Below are 12680 nucleotides of genomic sequence, written 5' to 3'. Positions count from 1 at the left end.
TAGTGACCATAACCTTCTGTAGGAGTCTTCACCAAGCTACCTTTTAAAACATGACTGCTCCTAATAACGTGCATCAGTTTTTGACGTGTTCTGCAAGAACACCGTCTGAATACAGTACAGATGCATGCAACAAGCCCGTGCGGGCCTCGACATAGCTCCTCGCCTGCTTTCAGTGGCTACAACGATTTAATGGGTTCTGCAATTAGTAATTATTGCATTATTTAGGCGGTTCTTGTTTTTCTAATTAGATCATTTTTATTTTATCACATGCAAGACTGACACTCTCTTGCCGCCTAATAAAAGGCTGGCCTCCATGTAAATAAATGGGTGATATTTTCAGCACTCGTTATTGGCTGTTGCTTTGCATTAGGAAAGACCACTAAAAATAAATTTGCCTTTTGAATTTAATAAATTGTATTTTCAGGTTATTTTCCTGATAAATGAAGTAAATCATGGTATTTCCTAGTATTGTGGTTTCTCGGGCTGCCGGGGAGTGGTAGAGGTATTTTCTGGAGGATGCAAGAACATTTGATGCCCCCTTGACGTCAACTGTCTGTAGTGCATTTGTTCTTGAGGATGATCCAATCTCTCTCTCTGCAGGGAGCTACATCACGACCATTGGAGTTGACTTTAAGATACGGACGCTGGTGATCAACGGGGAGAGAGTTAAGCTGCAAATCTGGGACACGGCAGGACAGGAGCGTTTCAGAACCATCACCTCCACGTGAGTGCAAAAGTGGAGATGTTTATTACAATCACTGGCACACCATTCTTCAGTTATCTATTTGGATCTTTTTCAATAAAATAATTATGATATTTAAAAAAAAAAAAAACCTCCAGGAATATTATCCAGTAAATCAAATACCACTACACTTTGCAGTATGAATGTAATTTATTTATTCTAGTTTTGGAGCCATTGAAGTGTTCATAACTGATTTGTCTTTTCCTGTGACCTCTCCCTGTGTCCCTCTTGCATACCCTTTGCTTAGATTGGAACTCGTCCAAGTCCCAATGGCTGATAAGCCTTTCTTTTGGTCATCCAGGGCAGTGGTTCTTAACCCTCTCATGTCTGTGTGGACTCCACTTAATCATTAGTGGAACCCAATGACTCCCACTGAATCATTATTGGAATCCAGAGACCCGCACTGATAATTACTGGAAGCCGGGTACCCCGTCCTCTGCATTTTTGATAATTTGGACTGCAAAGCAATACATAAAAAACAAACAAGCGTTCATCAAATTTTAGTGAGATGGTTGTAGCTTTTGTAAATTCAATTGAGGCCGCTCATGGTCAATACTATATTTTGTTTGATGCACTTGCACTGCTCTCCCATGAGTCAATCTGAGTATACTAACTCACGTTTTAGCTTCCAATTTCAAATTCCTTCCAATTTACAGAATATTTTTTAAATGTCATTTCTACATTTTGCTCCTTTATAAATGTATTAATAATATTATTTAATTTTCTAAGCAGTCATGGACCGCCTGAGTAGGCTTTGCGGCCCCCAAGGGCCCCTTACCACCGGTTAAAAAACACTAGTCCTAAGTATTAAACACAAGGCCGCAGTTTTCTGCCTGGCATCTCGCTCAACTATTGACCTGCATTGTTCATCATGGAAGTGTAATTTACACCTAAAATGTCAGGAATGGCTGTGTTCACACTTTCAAGTTGTAGTCATGGAACTGTAAGGCTTCCTCTCCAAACAGGATATTGGATATAAATGCTGTGCAGGACCTCTTAGGGCTGTAGAGTTTCAGGAGTACTCTGCTTGTCAATATACTTATGATAAAAGGTCTGAGGGGTTGGGTGTAGAAGAGGATTGATCTACCATTATTATATGCATTGTTTTGCTGTACTGCATGCTGCTGCAGTCTTAACATTTATTTGCTCTGTAGCTAATAGAGGTTACTATTACCAGTCTCTGTTGTGCGCTGTTATTTCTGATGCAGACGGATGAACCAGGTACCTGCAGATCACACGCATTTCAGGCGGCTACTTCTTAACTCAAGGACCCATGTTACCTGGCACCACCCTGACCAGAATACAACATACAGGCCCCTTGTGGGACCGAAGAGGTTCAGAGCTATTGCTTCTGTGTCAACACAAAGCAGAATTAAAGGAGTGGTGGTCTGGATACGTTGAAAAAATAACCTTATGAGTGCGGCAGGTGAATCTGGTTTGGGTGGATAAGAAAGATGGGGCAGGCATGGTCCTGTGCAGGGAGGAGTGGTCCCCAAATTTACAGATCTAATGATGCTTCTAATTCCAGAAGTACAGCATCCCTTGCTCCAATCCCTATTGTCCCAGTACTGTGATTCACATACCCTTCTCTGTCATTGCACTGTAGCCGTGAGTGAAAGCGGCCCCTGCTATTCCAGTACTGGGTCCTAAAATAGTTTTGCCATGTTACTGGAATTCCTCATGCGCCCCACTTGTTGCATTGCTCCTTGCTGTTGTTTGATCCTCTGCGGTTTACACACAGCTCTGCCACATTTCAGACTTAAGTGAGCATATGTGGAAGACTTTTGCAGTACTCCACTGACAAAAGAATCAACCATCTATGGTCCGAGAGGTATCCCTACGCTGCAATGTATTTATGATTCCAACCTCTCGTGTCCTAAACTGAATCCCTCCCCCATAAGAGACCAACATTTCAGACTTGCAGCATCACCTGCTAAAGTATTTTTGTTCGCTGTTGTGCGATTTCACACTCTGACGAGTGCACATGCGTACCTTGAGAGTAAAGCTGGGAGTGGCCATGTTAGGTAGTCCTGCAGGCCGATTGGCTGCATGTGTTCGCATAGAGCTGTCAGATAACAACATGCTGCAAAATGAGAGCCGGAGCCCTTCTGCTGTTGACACTTGCTCCAGTTGATTGCGGGATCCACATCGTTGCAGGCTTTGTGTGTGTGTTTAGCTTGTCTGGCAGTTTGGGATGGTCTGTTCCTATGAGGAGCAGGGTCCGTACTGATTTGCATAAACAGTGCCTTTGTCTAGTGTTGCACAGGGGACGAAAAACGATTGTTTGGAATGTTACCGAGTGATTGACAGTGGTTAGACTATTAGGAAGCTTTCCTCCCATCAACTTTTTGTGTGATTGATGTAGCTCTCTAAGTGGCCAAGGCTGTGACTGGACGTGGGTTCCTTGCTCACTGTGCCATAGGATCTAAGATATACCTTTCTGATGAAGTCTAAAAAGGCCCTACCCGGTCTGGCATTGCTTGCGTTCCCTTCTGGCAGTTCAGGGTGGTCTGTTTCCTGGAGGCTCAGGGTCAGTACTGAGGTGCATAATGCGGGCTGTGGTCTAGAATGGCACAGTGAGCGAAAAACGATAGGCAGGAATGTTACCCTGAGCGATTGCCTGTGGTTAGATTATTTGAAGACATTTCTCCCATCCTCTTTTGTGTGAATGTCTGCTTTTTGTCAGGATACAGTTCTAATTGCCAGCCCGATTCCACTGCAGATGTGATAACAATAAGGTATATGTTTTCTCTCTGCCCCATGCACAATGATAATCGTCTACCACCTGTCACTTCCATTCACTTAACCAATGGGGGGACATTTTTCTGTTGGTTCTGGAACACCCTAATTGACATTTCCCCCGGTAACCCGGAACATTCACTTCCCATGTGCAGGCACTACCATGGAGTTGTTTCTGCCTTTGGCTGCACACAGGCTCACTTTACCTGTGCGCTAATGTGACTTCCTTGCCACCTCCTACTGGTCCACCGTCTGGTACAGCTACTGCCTGCATCCAGCCTTCAAAGAACCCAACAGCCTATATTTGAAGCTGCGGTCCTATGCAGACACTGCGAAGGGACCATTGAAGCTGTGGTCCTATGCAGATAGTGCGACGGGACCATTGGAGCTGCGGTCCCATGCAGATACTGCGAATGGACCACTTGTAGGCCACCAAGTGCTTTGGAGCGATACCCCCATCACCTATGGCACCACCAACAGAGGTTTGACGAGCAGCCACCGCGTACCATGTTGGGAAGCATGCTTCATCTCCAGCCCTGCTAGCTGGATGGGAGTCTCGCACATCACAACAGTGAGTCAAGTGTCATGTTGGTGCGTACGCCATCTACAAGGATCAATCATGAAATGGGCGCGCGAGACAGAGCACCAAGTTGAACCAATACTCACTGTCTTCATCAACATGTGGTGACACCGTTCATCATAAGGAATGGTTCCTGTTCCTTGAGTGCAAATCCTCATCCACACACGGTGCACAGCGGCTGAAAGGGGCAGTGGGTTCAAGGAAAGAAAAATGTAACACCCACAGCAGGAAGACAGAATGTAACAAATGAAGGCGCAGCTGCACAGGCACGCGTGGCCCTCACTCGCTTCAAGTTTATGGTGCTGCAGCATTGTCTACCTCCAGCTCATGCTTCTACAATGGGACCTGCAAGATTCACATTTTTGGCTGATTGCTGCTTGAAGGCAGGGAAATTGCAGTATTTAACGGAATAGTATGTGCGATGAGAGTCCACAGGTGTAGGTTATTATAGCACACTTGCCAAGAATCACAAAAGGCATAGACTTTGAAGGTGCCACTATGGCTCTCACTACCCATTTTCAGCACTGACCCAACCTTAAATCATTTAAGTCTACCAGCGCATATCGGGCCAGACAAAGCTAATGAGCCCATTCCATGCGTGGCAGCTCTACCTATCCTCGTACGAATGTTCCATCGTTCACAGGGGGAACTAAGAGCACAGATTATAAATGTCTGATATTCCCGTCACCTGAGAAGATGCATTGTCCGCTACCCACAAACGCTTCCTTCGCACACATTAAAAACATAGTACTTCTACCACTTTGTAGCCATGCGCTATCACCAAGTACTAAAATAAAATGGAGCCTTCATGCAATAGAGTTACAATTGCTTCACTGATGTAATAGTAATTGACCACTAACCCGAAAAGGGGGAATAGAAATTAAAAGGGCTAGATGGGAATGGATATTCAGTAAAGTTGCTTAAGAGTGCCTGAAGGGATTGGCTTTCCGTAATGCTTGGATGACTGCAAATAGTATCTTTCCAGTTGCTTTACAATTCGCCACTGGTTATTTATCGATGTTTTCTGATTTTGTTTCTGTCATTCCTTGATGACTACATATAATATATTCACTGGTTTCACAACACTTCTTCCTGTGTTTGGGCTTGGTGCTTCACAGTGAACTCCATGGACCATATAATGCAATGTGCCCCACACGCACATGCCTGCTTTGTGTGCCTGGGGCAAGTTGGTATTACAGAAGGGGCTGCAGACATTTCTGCGGCCTATTCTGTAATACTGATCGCACTGGCACTCACGTATCTGGACCCATGCAAATGAGGGAATCACTTTGCCCCTGTACCCTATTACGGAGAGGGAAATAAAGCAAAGGGGCCCTTAGGACAGTGTGCCCCCTGAGAGTAGCCCTCTAGAAGAGGCAGTATGGTGCTATAGACTCCTTCGACATCAGCCTGCAGGTATGGTGCAGTCACTCACTGCACCTGCCTGCAGGGGGATCAATGTTCCCTTTTTAAAGTGCTGGCGACTGCTTCCTGCACTGTGAAATAATGAAGCAGCTTGAAAGCAGCCGCTCAAACAATCAATCAACACTTTATTTCGCATTTAAAATCAAATGCAGAAAAACAACAGATACGAAATAACAAACATTTCAAAAAATTAACATCAAAGACATACATTCTTAAAAAGAAAGAAGAAAAACATTTCCATAAAAACCTGTTAGCAGCATGATTCATCTAAATAATTCATTTATATTGTTTCACCCTGAGATCTAATCTTCCTGAGTTTGTTATACGTGGCTTAAAATGTAATCATATGTTTGCTAAACTGCAGGTTTTTAAGCTGACCGCTCCATATTTCACTGAATGCGCTGCCCCAGGGTAGGCAGCTGCAAATTTGTAGCTGCTTTGGAGGCAGAGCATCGATTTGTAATATCTTTGTTTTCACCTGGCGCACCTGCTTAGAGAGACAGTGTCACTCCGGGGAGATTTTAAATAGTATATCCAGTTGTTGACACCACAGTGCTCCTAGATGACTCGCTATGTTACTCACTGGTTGCCTAATATCTCTTCTGTGGATTTTTCTTCATTCACTGTAGGGTGTCTCCATGTAAATTATGCACTGGTATCTAAATACTTCTAAAGACCTTAAGTATCTGCATTAATAACTACGTATTTTCTCACAATCTATGCTTATGTGCAGCGGCAACGCTGGACCATGTTTTAGGACGTGTCTTCAAACCTTGTATACCCCACCCAATAACTCAGCCATCAAACTACAACTGACATCCTTTTAAACTGGACTCTGAAAGGGCTTCCAAGAACCCAATGCAAATTGGAGCACTTTGCAACAGGGTTTTTGGGCATAAAACACCATATAAATGCTGTGGTGCAGTATAATTAAAATGTGCTGCACTAATGCGTGTGCCAACTCCAGGGGCTTTCATATAGACTGCTGCCGATGCTCAGAACTCAACCAGCAATGCTGTACATGTGGGACAAGAAACCACTTGGAGAAGGATGCCTGTCTAGGCTGTCAGAAGCCACGAGGAGTTCATATGACAGCAATGCAGATGCAGCATGGTCTGTGAAGATTAACAAAATAAGAAGAATGAAACCGTCAAGAGGGTGGAATGATCCAGGTGAAACCCCCTCCATCACCACAAAAATGCAGATCGTTTTGGCCTCAGAACTTCCACAAGTGAGGCTGCTCCTAAGCCCTTCAAAAATAGTTACTTCTGCTGATGTCCACTAGAGGCACAATATTGCTGTGGCCCACCTTCGACTTACAACTACTAATTATCTATACATTTGCATGTCAAGCCCTACTTCCTTAGTATTTAAAGATCATTTTAGAAATCTTTCCTAATTTGGCGATGGGTCCCAGAGAACAATCCCACTCACAGTATTGGACATTCCTGACAAAATCGCATTATCTAAATCATTTACGATGGAAGACTAGCGTCATTGAAAACATTTGGTTAATACCTTCCCTGAAATGCACATGTACAAAACAAATTGTAGAAATACTGTCATTTGACAGTGGTGTACAGTTATCAAAAAATGCTGAGAGGATCTATAGTCCTATATAGAATGTATAGACCGCTGGTGCCCCATTTCCATCAACCTTGTTTTTTTATCGTCTCTGATGGTAGTAAGAGGACTGTTTAGTGCATGGACTGGAAACCAGCTGGGCCTCTGACCAAGACAAATTCATTCAGTGAATCTAAACACAAGCAGCAAATAAGGCGTTCTATTAATGCATTGGGCAAGAATTGTCATTTGCAGTAGATCTCCAGTTTCCTGGAATGGAAAAGTCAAGCCCTTGCTTTTGAGGAATTTAATGCGAGATGTTTTGAGCTCCTAATTAAAATGTCTCGTTTCAGAGGGCAGCTGACAGAGGTCCTAGTCCAGGTGCCACAGAGGTTGAAAGTGATGTTCTCAAAGTTTGCAGGAGGCCATGGCTCCACAGGGGAGCGTGACTTGTTGCTGGGCGACCCAAGATGAGCATATTCATCCCTAGATTGTTGAGGAGGGGATCACAGAGGAGTTAGACTACGCTGGCCGACTGAAGGACTCCGTGATGGGTAGAAGTGGTGCTTTGATCTCCAACAAGGAGACCAATTTTGGGGCTTTATTTAAAAAATGGCAGAGAATCACAGAGCTGCTCCTTGTTGACTATGTGCTCTGGTGGCTGTTGGATACATGAATTCCAAGATTATTTTGAACAGTTCCTTCAAAGGACTAATGGCTGCCCCGAAGCAAGTAGAGTAGGACCTAGTTTTTACTTTCCTGTTGAAAGCCCTTTACAGTTTTGCCTGTAGGAGGCAGCATGGTTTGTCTGCAGAGTTGGCTCCGTTTCCCCCGGTGCTGTTCCATTAAATAGTTTAGAATCTTTAAGTGTATCGGGTCCTTGGTGCATCGTTTAGCCGTCCTAGTCCTTTAGGTGGGGCGTCCTACCTTCAGCGACATAAGTGATTGCAATGGCTATGATCCACAACATTTTGCATTAGTTTGGATTTGATTATGATTGGGATCAGGAGGGGTACTAGAAGGAAAGGATGGAGGTTGATGTAGTAAGTGAGGGATAAACGTGGGTGTAATCAAATGTTTTTTTTTTTTTTTTTAATCAAATGCGGGATTTGGGGGGGGGGGAATGGGTGCTGAGGGGAGGTCTTTGAGGAGGAGATGGGGGAAAGTGGCTGAGGTCCTAAATCAGGAAAGCTTATTAGGAGGAGGGTGTTGTAAGAAGGAAGTAGGGGTGTAGGTACAGAATGACTAGAAGGTGATGTGGATGGTGAGGTGAGCGTGCAGTGGCTGTCCTGTGGTGTGAGGGTGAAGGAGAGCAGTGGATAGCAGTACAAGGAATTGAGTGAGCTGGGCATGAACTGCAACTGGAACTTTGGAGCCGTCTGGGGCAAGAGTAGGAGGGAGGAGAGGAGTACGCGTAACCCGAGAATAGAGGAAAAGTGTAGGAGCAGAAGGTGGAAGAGGGGTGACAAAGGGAAGGGTGGGGGAATGGGAGTGAAGAGCATAACGTAGCAGATGAGTCATTATGCAAAATGTGATGGGAGGGGTGTATAAATAGAGCTGTCTGGAAAAATGTTGGTAAAGCGTGAGCGCATGCAGATGACTTATGCTTCACCGTGTAAGGCCCGCCCAGATGTCACGAAGAGCCATACTAGAACAAATTCTAAACATACACTCAGACGGTCCTTTGGTTTGATCAGCAGCCTGTATGTCCCCGCTTTCCCGCCCCCAGATGTTTCCTGTACAGTGCAGCCTTGTCTCCCACTCCGAGTTGTGAGAAGCGGACATAATTTGCTAGAAAGGCAAAAGCTGTATACAAGAAACAACCACCCAAGAAAACTCCTAGCTGCAGAGCAGCTGGTGGTGCAGGATTATCAAGATAGGGTAAGTCAATTCCCCGTAGACAGTCACATGAACGTTGCGTGGCCACTGCTCCTCAGTGGAGCCTTCTGCAGGTCTCCTTACAAGTGGTGCTTATCAATGGTAACCTGTTCTCAGCAGATCCATCCATGTTATGACGTCAGCTGGGGCTGTAATAAATATGGATGCCAGCTTTCCAGGCCAGAGTTTTAAGTTTGTTTTGTCGGACAGCGGTTCCACGGTTCATTGGCAGAAGGTCTAAATGGGGACATCGGGACATAAGCCGCACCCAGTGGTGAAACACAGGGCAGTGCCAGGCAGTCATTGAGGCAGGAACAAACCCAAGCATACTGGGGCTAAAATCATCTGTACACAGTATAGCTCACTACATTAGGTGGTCGACTGCTTAAAAACAAAGGTCATGGGGGTGTACCAACAAGGGTAGCTTTAGTTTAATAAGCAGTTGCAGGTAGGATGGCTGTTCACAATTTTGTCCTCCTTTGCCATAAAATTGAGGATGTTAAAAAGCATAGTGTGTGAAAGTATTTAAAAGCAGGCGTACGAACTAGGATGAAACATAAATCTGTGGTGAAAAAAAAAAAAATATATATATATATATATATATATATATATATATATATATTCACTGAAAAAACCATAGGTTTCACACACGTTATAGTTATTAGCATTTAAAAAACCTTGCAAAATTCACTGAAAAAACCATAGGTTTCACACATGTTATAGTTAGCTGTACATTTTACTGATAAAAAACCAATGAAATTCCCCCGTTATAGTTACTGTAGGCAACTATAACTCACGTGACCGCAATCCTCTGCTGATGCTAATACTGTATTTAGACACTTATTTGCCCATGTCTTCTTCCATTAAATTTTAGCTATACATATATTACAAATATTTTTTTTTCAAAGACACATATGTCATCAGCAGAGGATTACGGTCGCGTGAGTTATAGTTGCCTACAGTAACTATAACGGGGGAATTTCATTGGTTTTTTATCAGTAAAATGTACAGCTAACTATAACATGTGTGAAACCTATGGTTTTTTCAGTGAATTTGTACGGTTTTTTAAATGCTAAGTTACTTTGCGCCATTCGTGGCGTGCGCGCCCACTTAACGCAGTTCGTTCCGTGCGCGCACGGTGCGCACCGTGCGCACATGGAGGACATATTATGCGCTTCCTTGTGATAGGTAATCTGTTGAAATTTTTTGGGGAAATGCTGTGCACTTATATGCCATGCACAAATGGTGGCCATCGGCCACCATTTGCACACGGGGTGGAGAGAGTGTGGATTTTTTTTTTTTTACATTTTTTACCGTACGGTAAGCGTAATCGGCGAAATTTTCAAAAATAAAAAATTACCGTTTTTTGCCTTGGGGGATCTTTGAAGACTCAACTAACATGGTTATGTGCATGGGCGCTGTCTAAACAGCCCCTTTATATGTTTTTGGCATTTGTTTATCAGCTCCCTCCTCAGAGTGCGAGAGAGAAAATGGCGGCCGCCGCTTCCTGGTTTCGACCGATTCGAATGTTTACTAAGATCTAAGGGCCAATCAGAATCGCGCACGCCACCGTACGCGTACGGTAAGCGCACCGTAAGCGCACCGTAAGCTGGCTCAGATATATATATTGATTTAAAGGCTATTTTCTCAGAATCTACTGAACAGATTTACACCAAACCTACAAAAGGCACTTCCTTGACCTGAGGACTACCTCTCTGCCAAATTTCAAGTAATTCTGTTCAGCCGTTCGGGCTGTAGCTGTGTCTAAAGGTCCTATGGAAAAATGCATGGGAAAAACGCGTTTTGGGACCCCCCTTTTATCTCAGCCCCCGCTTGACGAATCCCCCCGAGACTTTCAGGGTAGGAGCGGAGCGTAGCGCCCCACCTATTTTGAAAAATTTGCTTGGATTCGTCGACCGGCGCAAAAGTTATTCAAAATAGAATGTTGCGGATTTCCTATGGAAACGTGGTCCTAACTATAACTACCTACTGGCGACTGCCAGTAGGTAATATATATATATATATATATATATATATATATATATATATATATATATATATATATATATATATATATATATATATATATATATATATATATATATATATATATATATATATATATATATATATATTTAAAAAAAAATGATATACATTATTCTTATTTTATAGAAAGTGAAACCTTACTTTGAATGGGGCATGTTGGTGCTATTCAAGAAAACCAATTCTGTTTAACGTAGTCTTATTAACTGTTGTATATTAATCCTCTGTATGCCAATGTGTGATAACATGTATTTTCTAATGAATATGTATGACTGTTAAGTGGCCAGCACTGAAATAAATGATTTACTACTACACCCTCTGTTAACCCTTACATGCTTTTGGTTGTGTTTATGTAGACATTTTTCTTTTTCCTCAGATGTTTTGCTGAGTCTCTTTTAGTGGCCTTAGGGCTCTGTAATTACAGTGTGAAAGTGTGCGCACCCTTCATACACACGTTGGGAAGTGGTGCCTAGCTGATGTTTTTAAACCTGCCTCAAGGGTATGCACCTGCACCCATGATGTTTTTAAACGTGTCAATTCTGCCATTGCAGGCCTGTGTGTGCGCGCATTGCACTTGTACTCAGGTTGGCCTTTCTAAACCACTGGCCCATCCCCTAGGGTAAGTCTTTAGGCATGAAGCAAGTGGTAGGTGAAAGGCAGGGCAGGTGCACATGTGTGTTCCCTACCCTGGCAGTGAAGAATACCCAGGTGTATTTTCACTGCCTAGGAGGTTTGCTCTTCCCATTGGTTAACATGGGGGAATGATTGAAGTTACTTCAAGCTGCAATAGTGGCTTACAATGGAGCAGCCAAGCTTTCAGGAAGAGCCTCAAGACCTGGCTCTTCAGTTAGGACGGAGCTGCTCATACTCACCCCTGCCCCACCTCCACCAGCACCTTGAAACCCTGACCGATGAGTAGTGCCCTTCACAAATCCCTGATTGATTGATAGGGGTAAAGTAGGAGCGTGCATATTACTGATGTCATTTTAACATTGTTAGGGCTAGTACAGCTAGTTATATTTCCAAATGTGATTTATGCCCAGTAATACATAATGTTCATGTTGTGTTAATTAATGTGTGTTGAATACAAACTTTATTTACATACACCACATTAAGTCTCTTATGTGACGCTCGGTGTATTTATGTGTGAGAGTTCTGTGCCAATGCTTTACACATTGCCTCGGTCATAAGCCTTACTGCTCAGTGCTAAGCTACCCAAGGGTGAGCTCAGGTTATACAGTGGGTGTAGTCACCCGACCTTGATTTATTTGCATGTTTGTACCGCGCTGGAATCGACTCCCTAAGGAGCATCTCCGCGCCCTTTAGCACCATCAATAAACAAAGAACAATTACCAGCCGTGTACATTTATAACATTGAAATAGTATCTTAATCTTGGAAGTGGAAAGTTTTTAATTGTTTCCTAGAAGGAAGATGTTCTCTGTGCAGTCTGATAGCTATGGGGAGACTGTTCCACAGCATAGGACCTGCCACAGATAAAGCTCTGGGGACACATAGCAAAGCCCGTTCGCCAGATCTAAGGGAGCGTATGGGAACATATGGAATGAACTTGTTGGCCAAGTAGGCCGGGCCTCTCCCCGTCAGGCATTTATGTATGATGCAGCATATTTTAAACTTCACCCTCTGTTTCACAGGTAACCAGTGAAGTTTAATCAACAAAGGTTTGGAGGGTGTTCGTGGGGATGCGTTTA

At 43.6% G+C, this 12680-nt stretch overlaps 1 protein-coding gene across 1 annotated transcript in view; it reads left to right on the top strand.

Annotated features, from left to right (window-relative positions):
* The window catches only part of LOC146811401 (ras-related protein Rab-35-like), a 156075-nt gene that overhangs the window by 134087 nt on the left and 9308 nt on the right, over positions 1 to 12680 (top strand). Inside the window, exon 3 of the mRNA XM_085618515.1 lies at positions 601 to 724. Coding sequence (XP_085474641.1) covers positions 601 to 724 — 124 coding nt within the window. The remainder of the gene's footprint in view (positions 1 to 600; positions 725 to 12680) is intronic.

This window comes from Triturus cristatus, chromosome 7 (assembly GCF_964204655.1).
Source record: "Triturus cristatus chromosome 7, aTriCri1.1, whole genome shotgun sequence".
NCBI lineage: Eukaryota > Metazoa > Chordata > Amphibia > Caudata > Salamandridae > Triturus > Triturus cristatus.
This window is presented reverse-complemented; position numbering and strand designations above follow the sequence as displayed.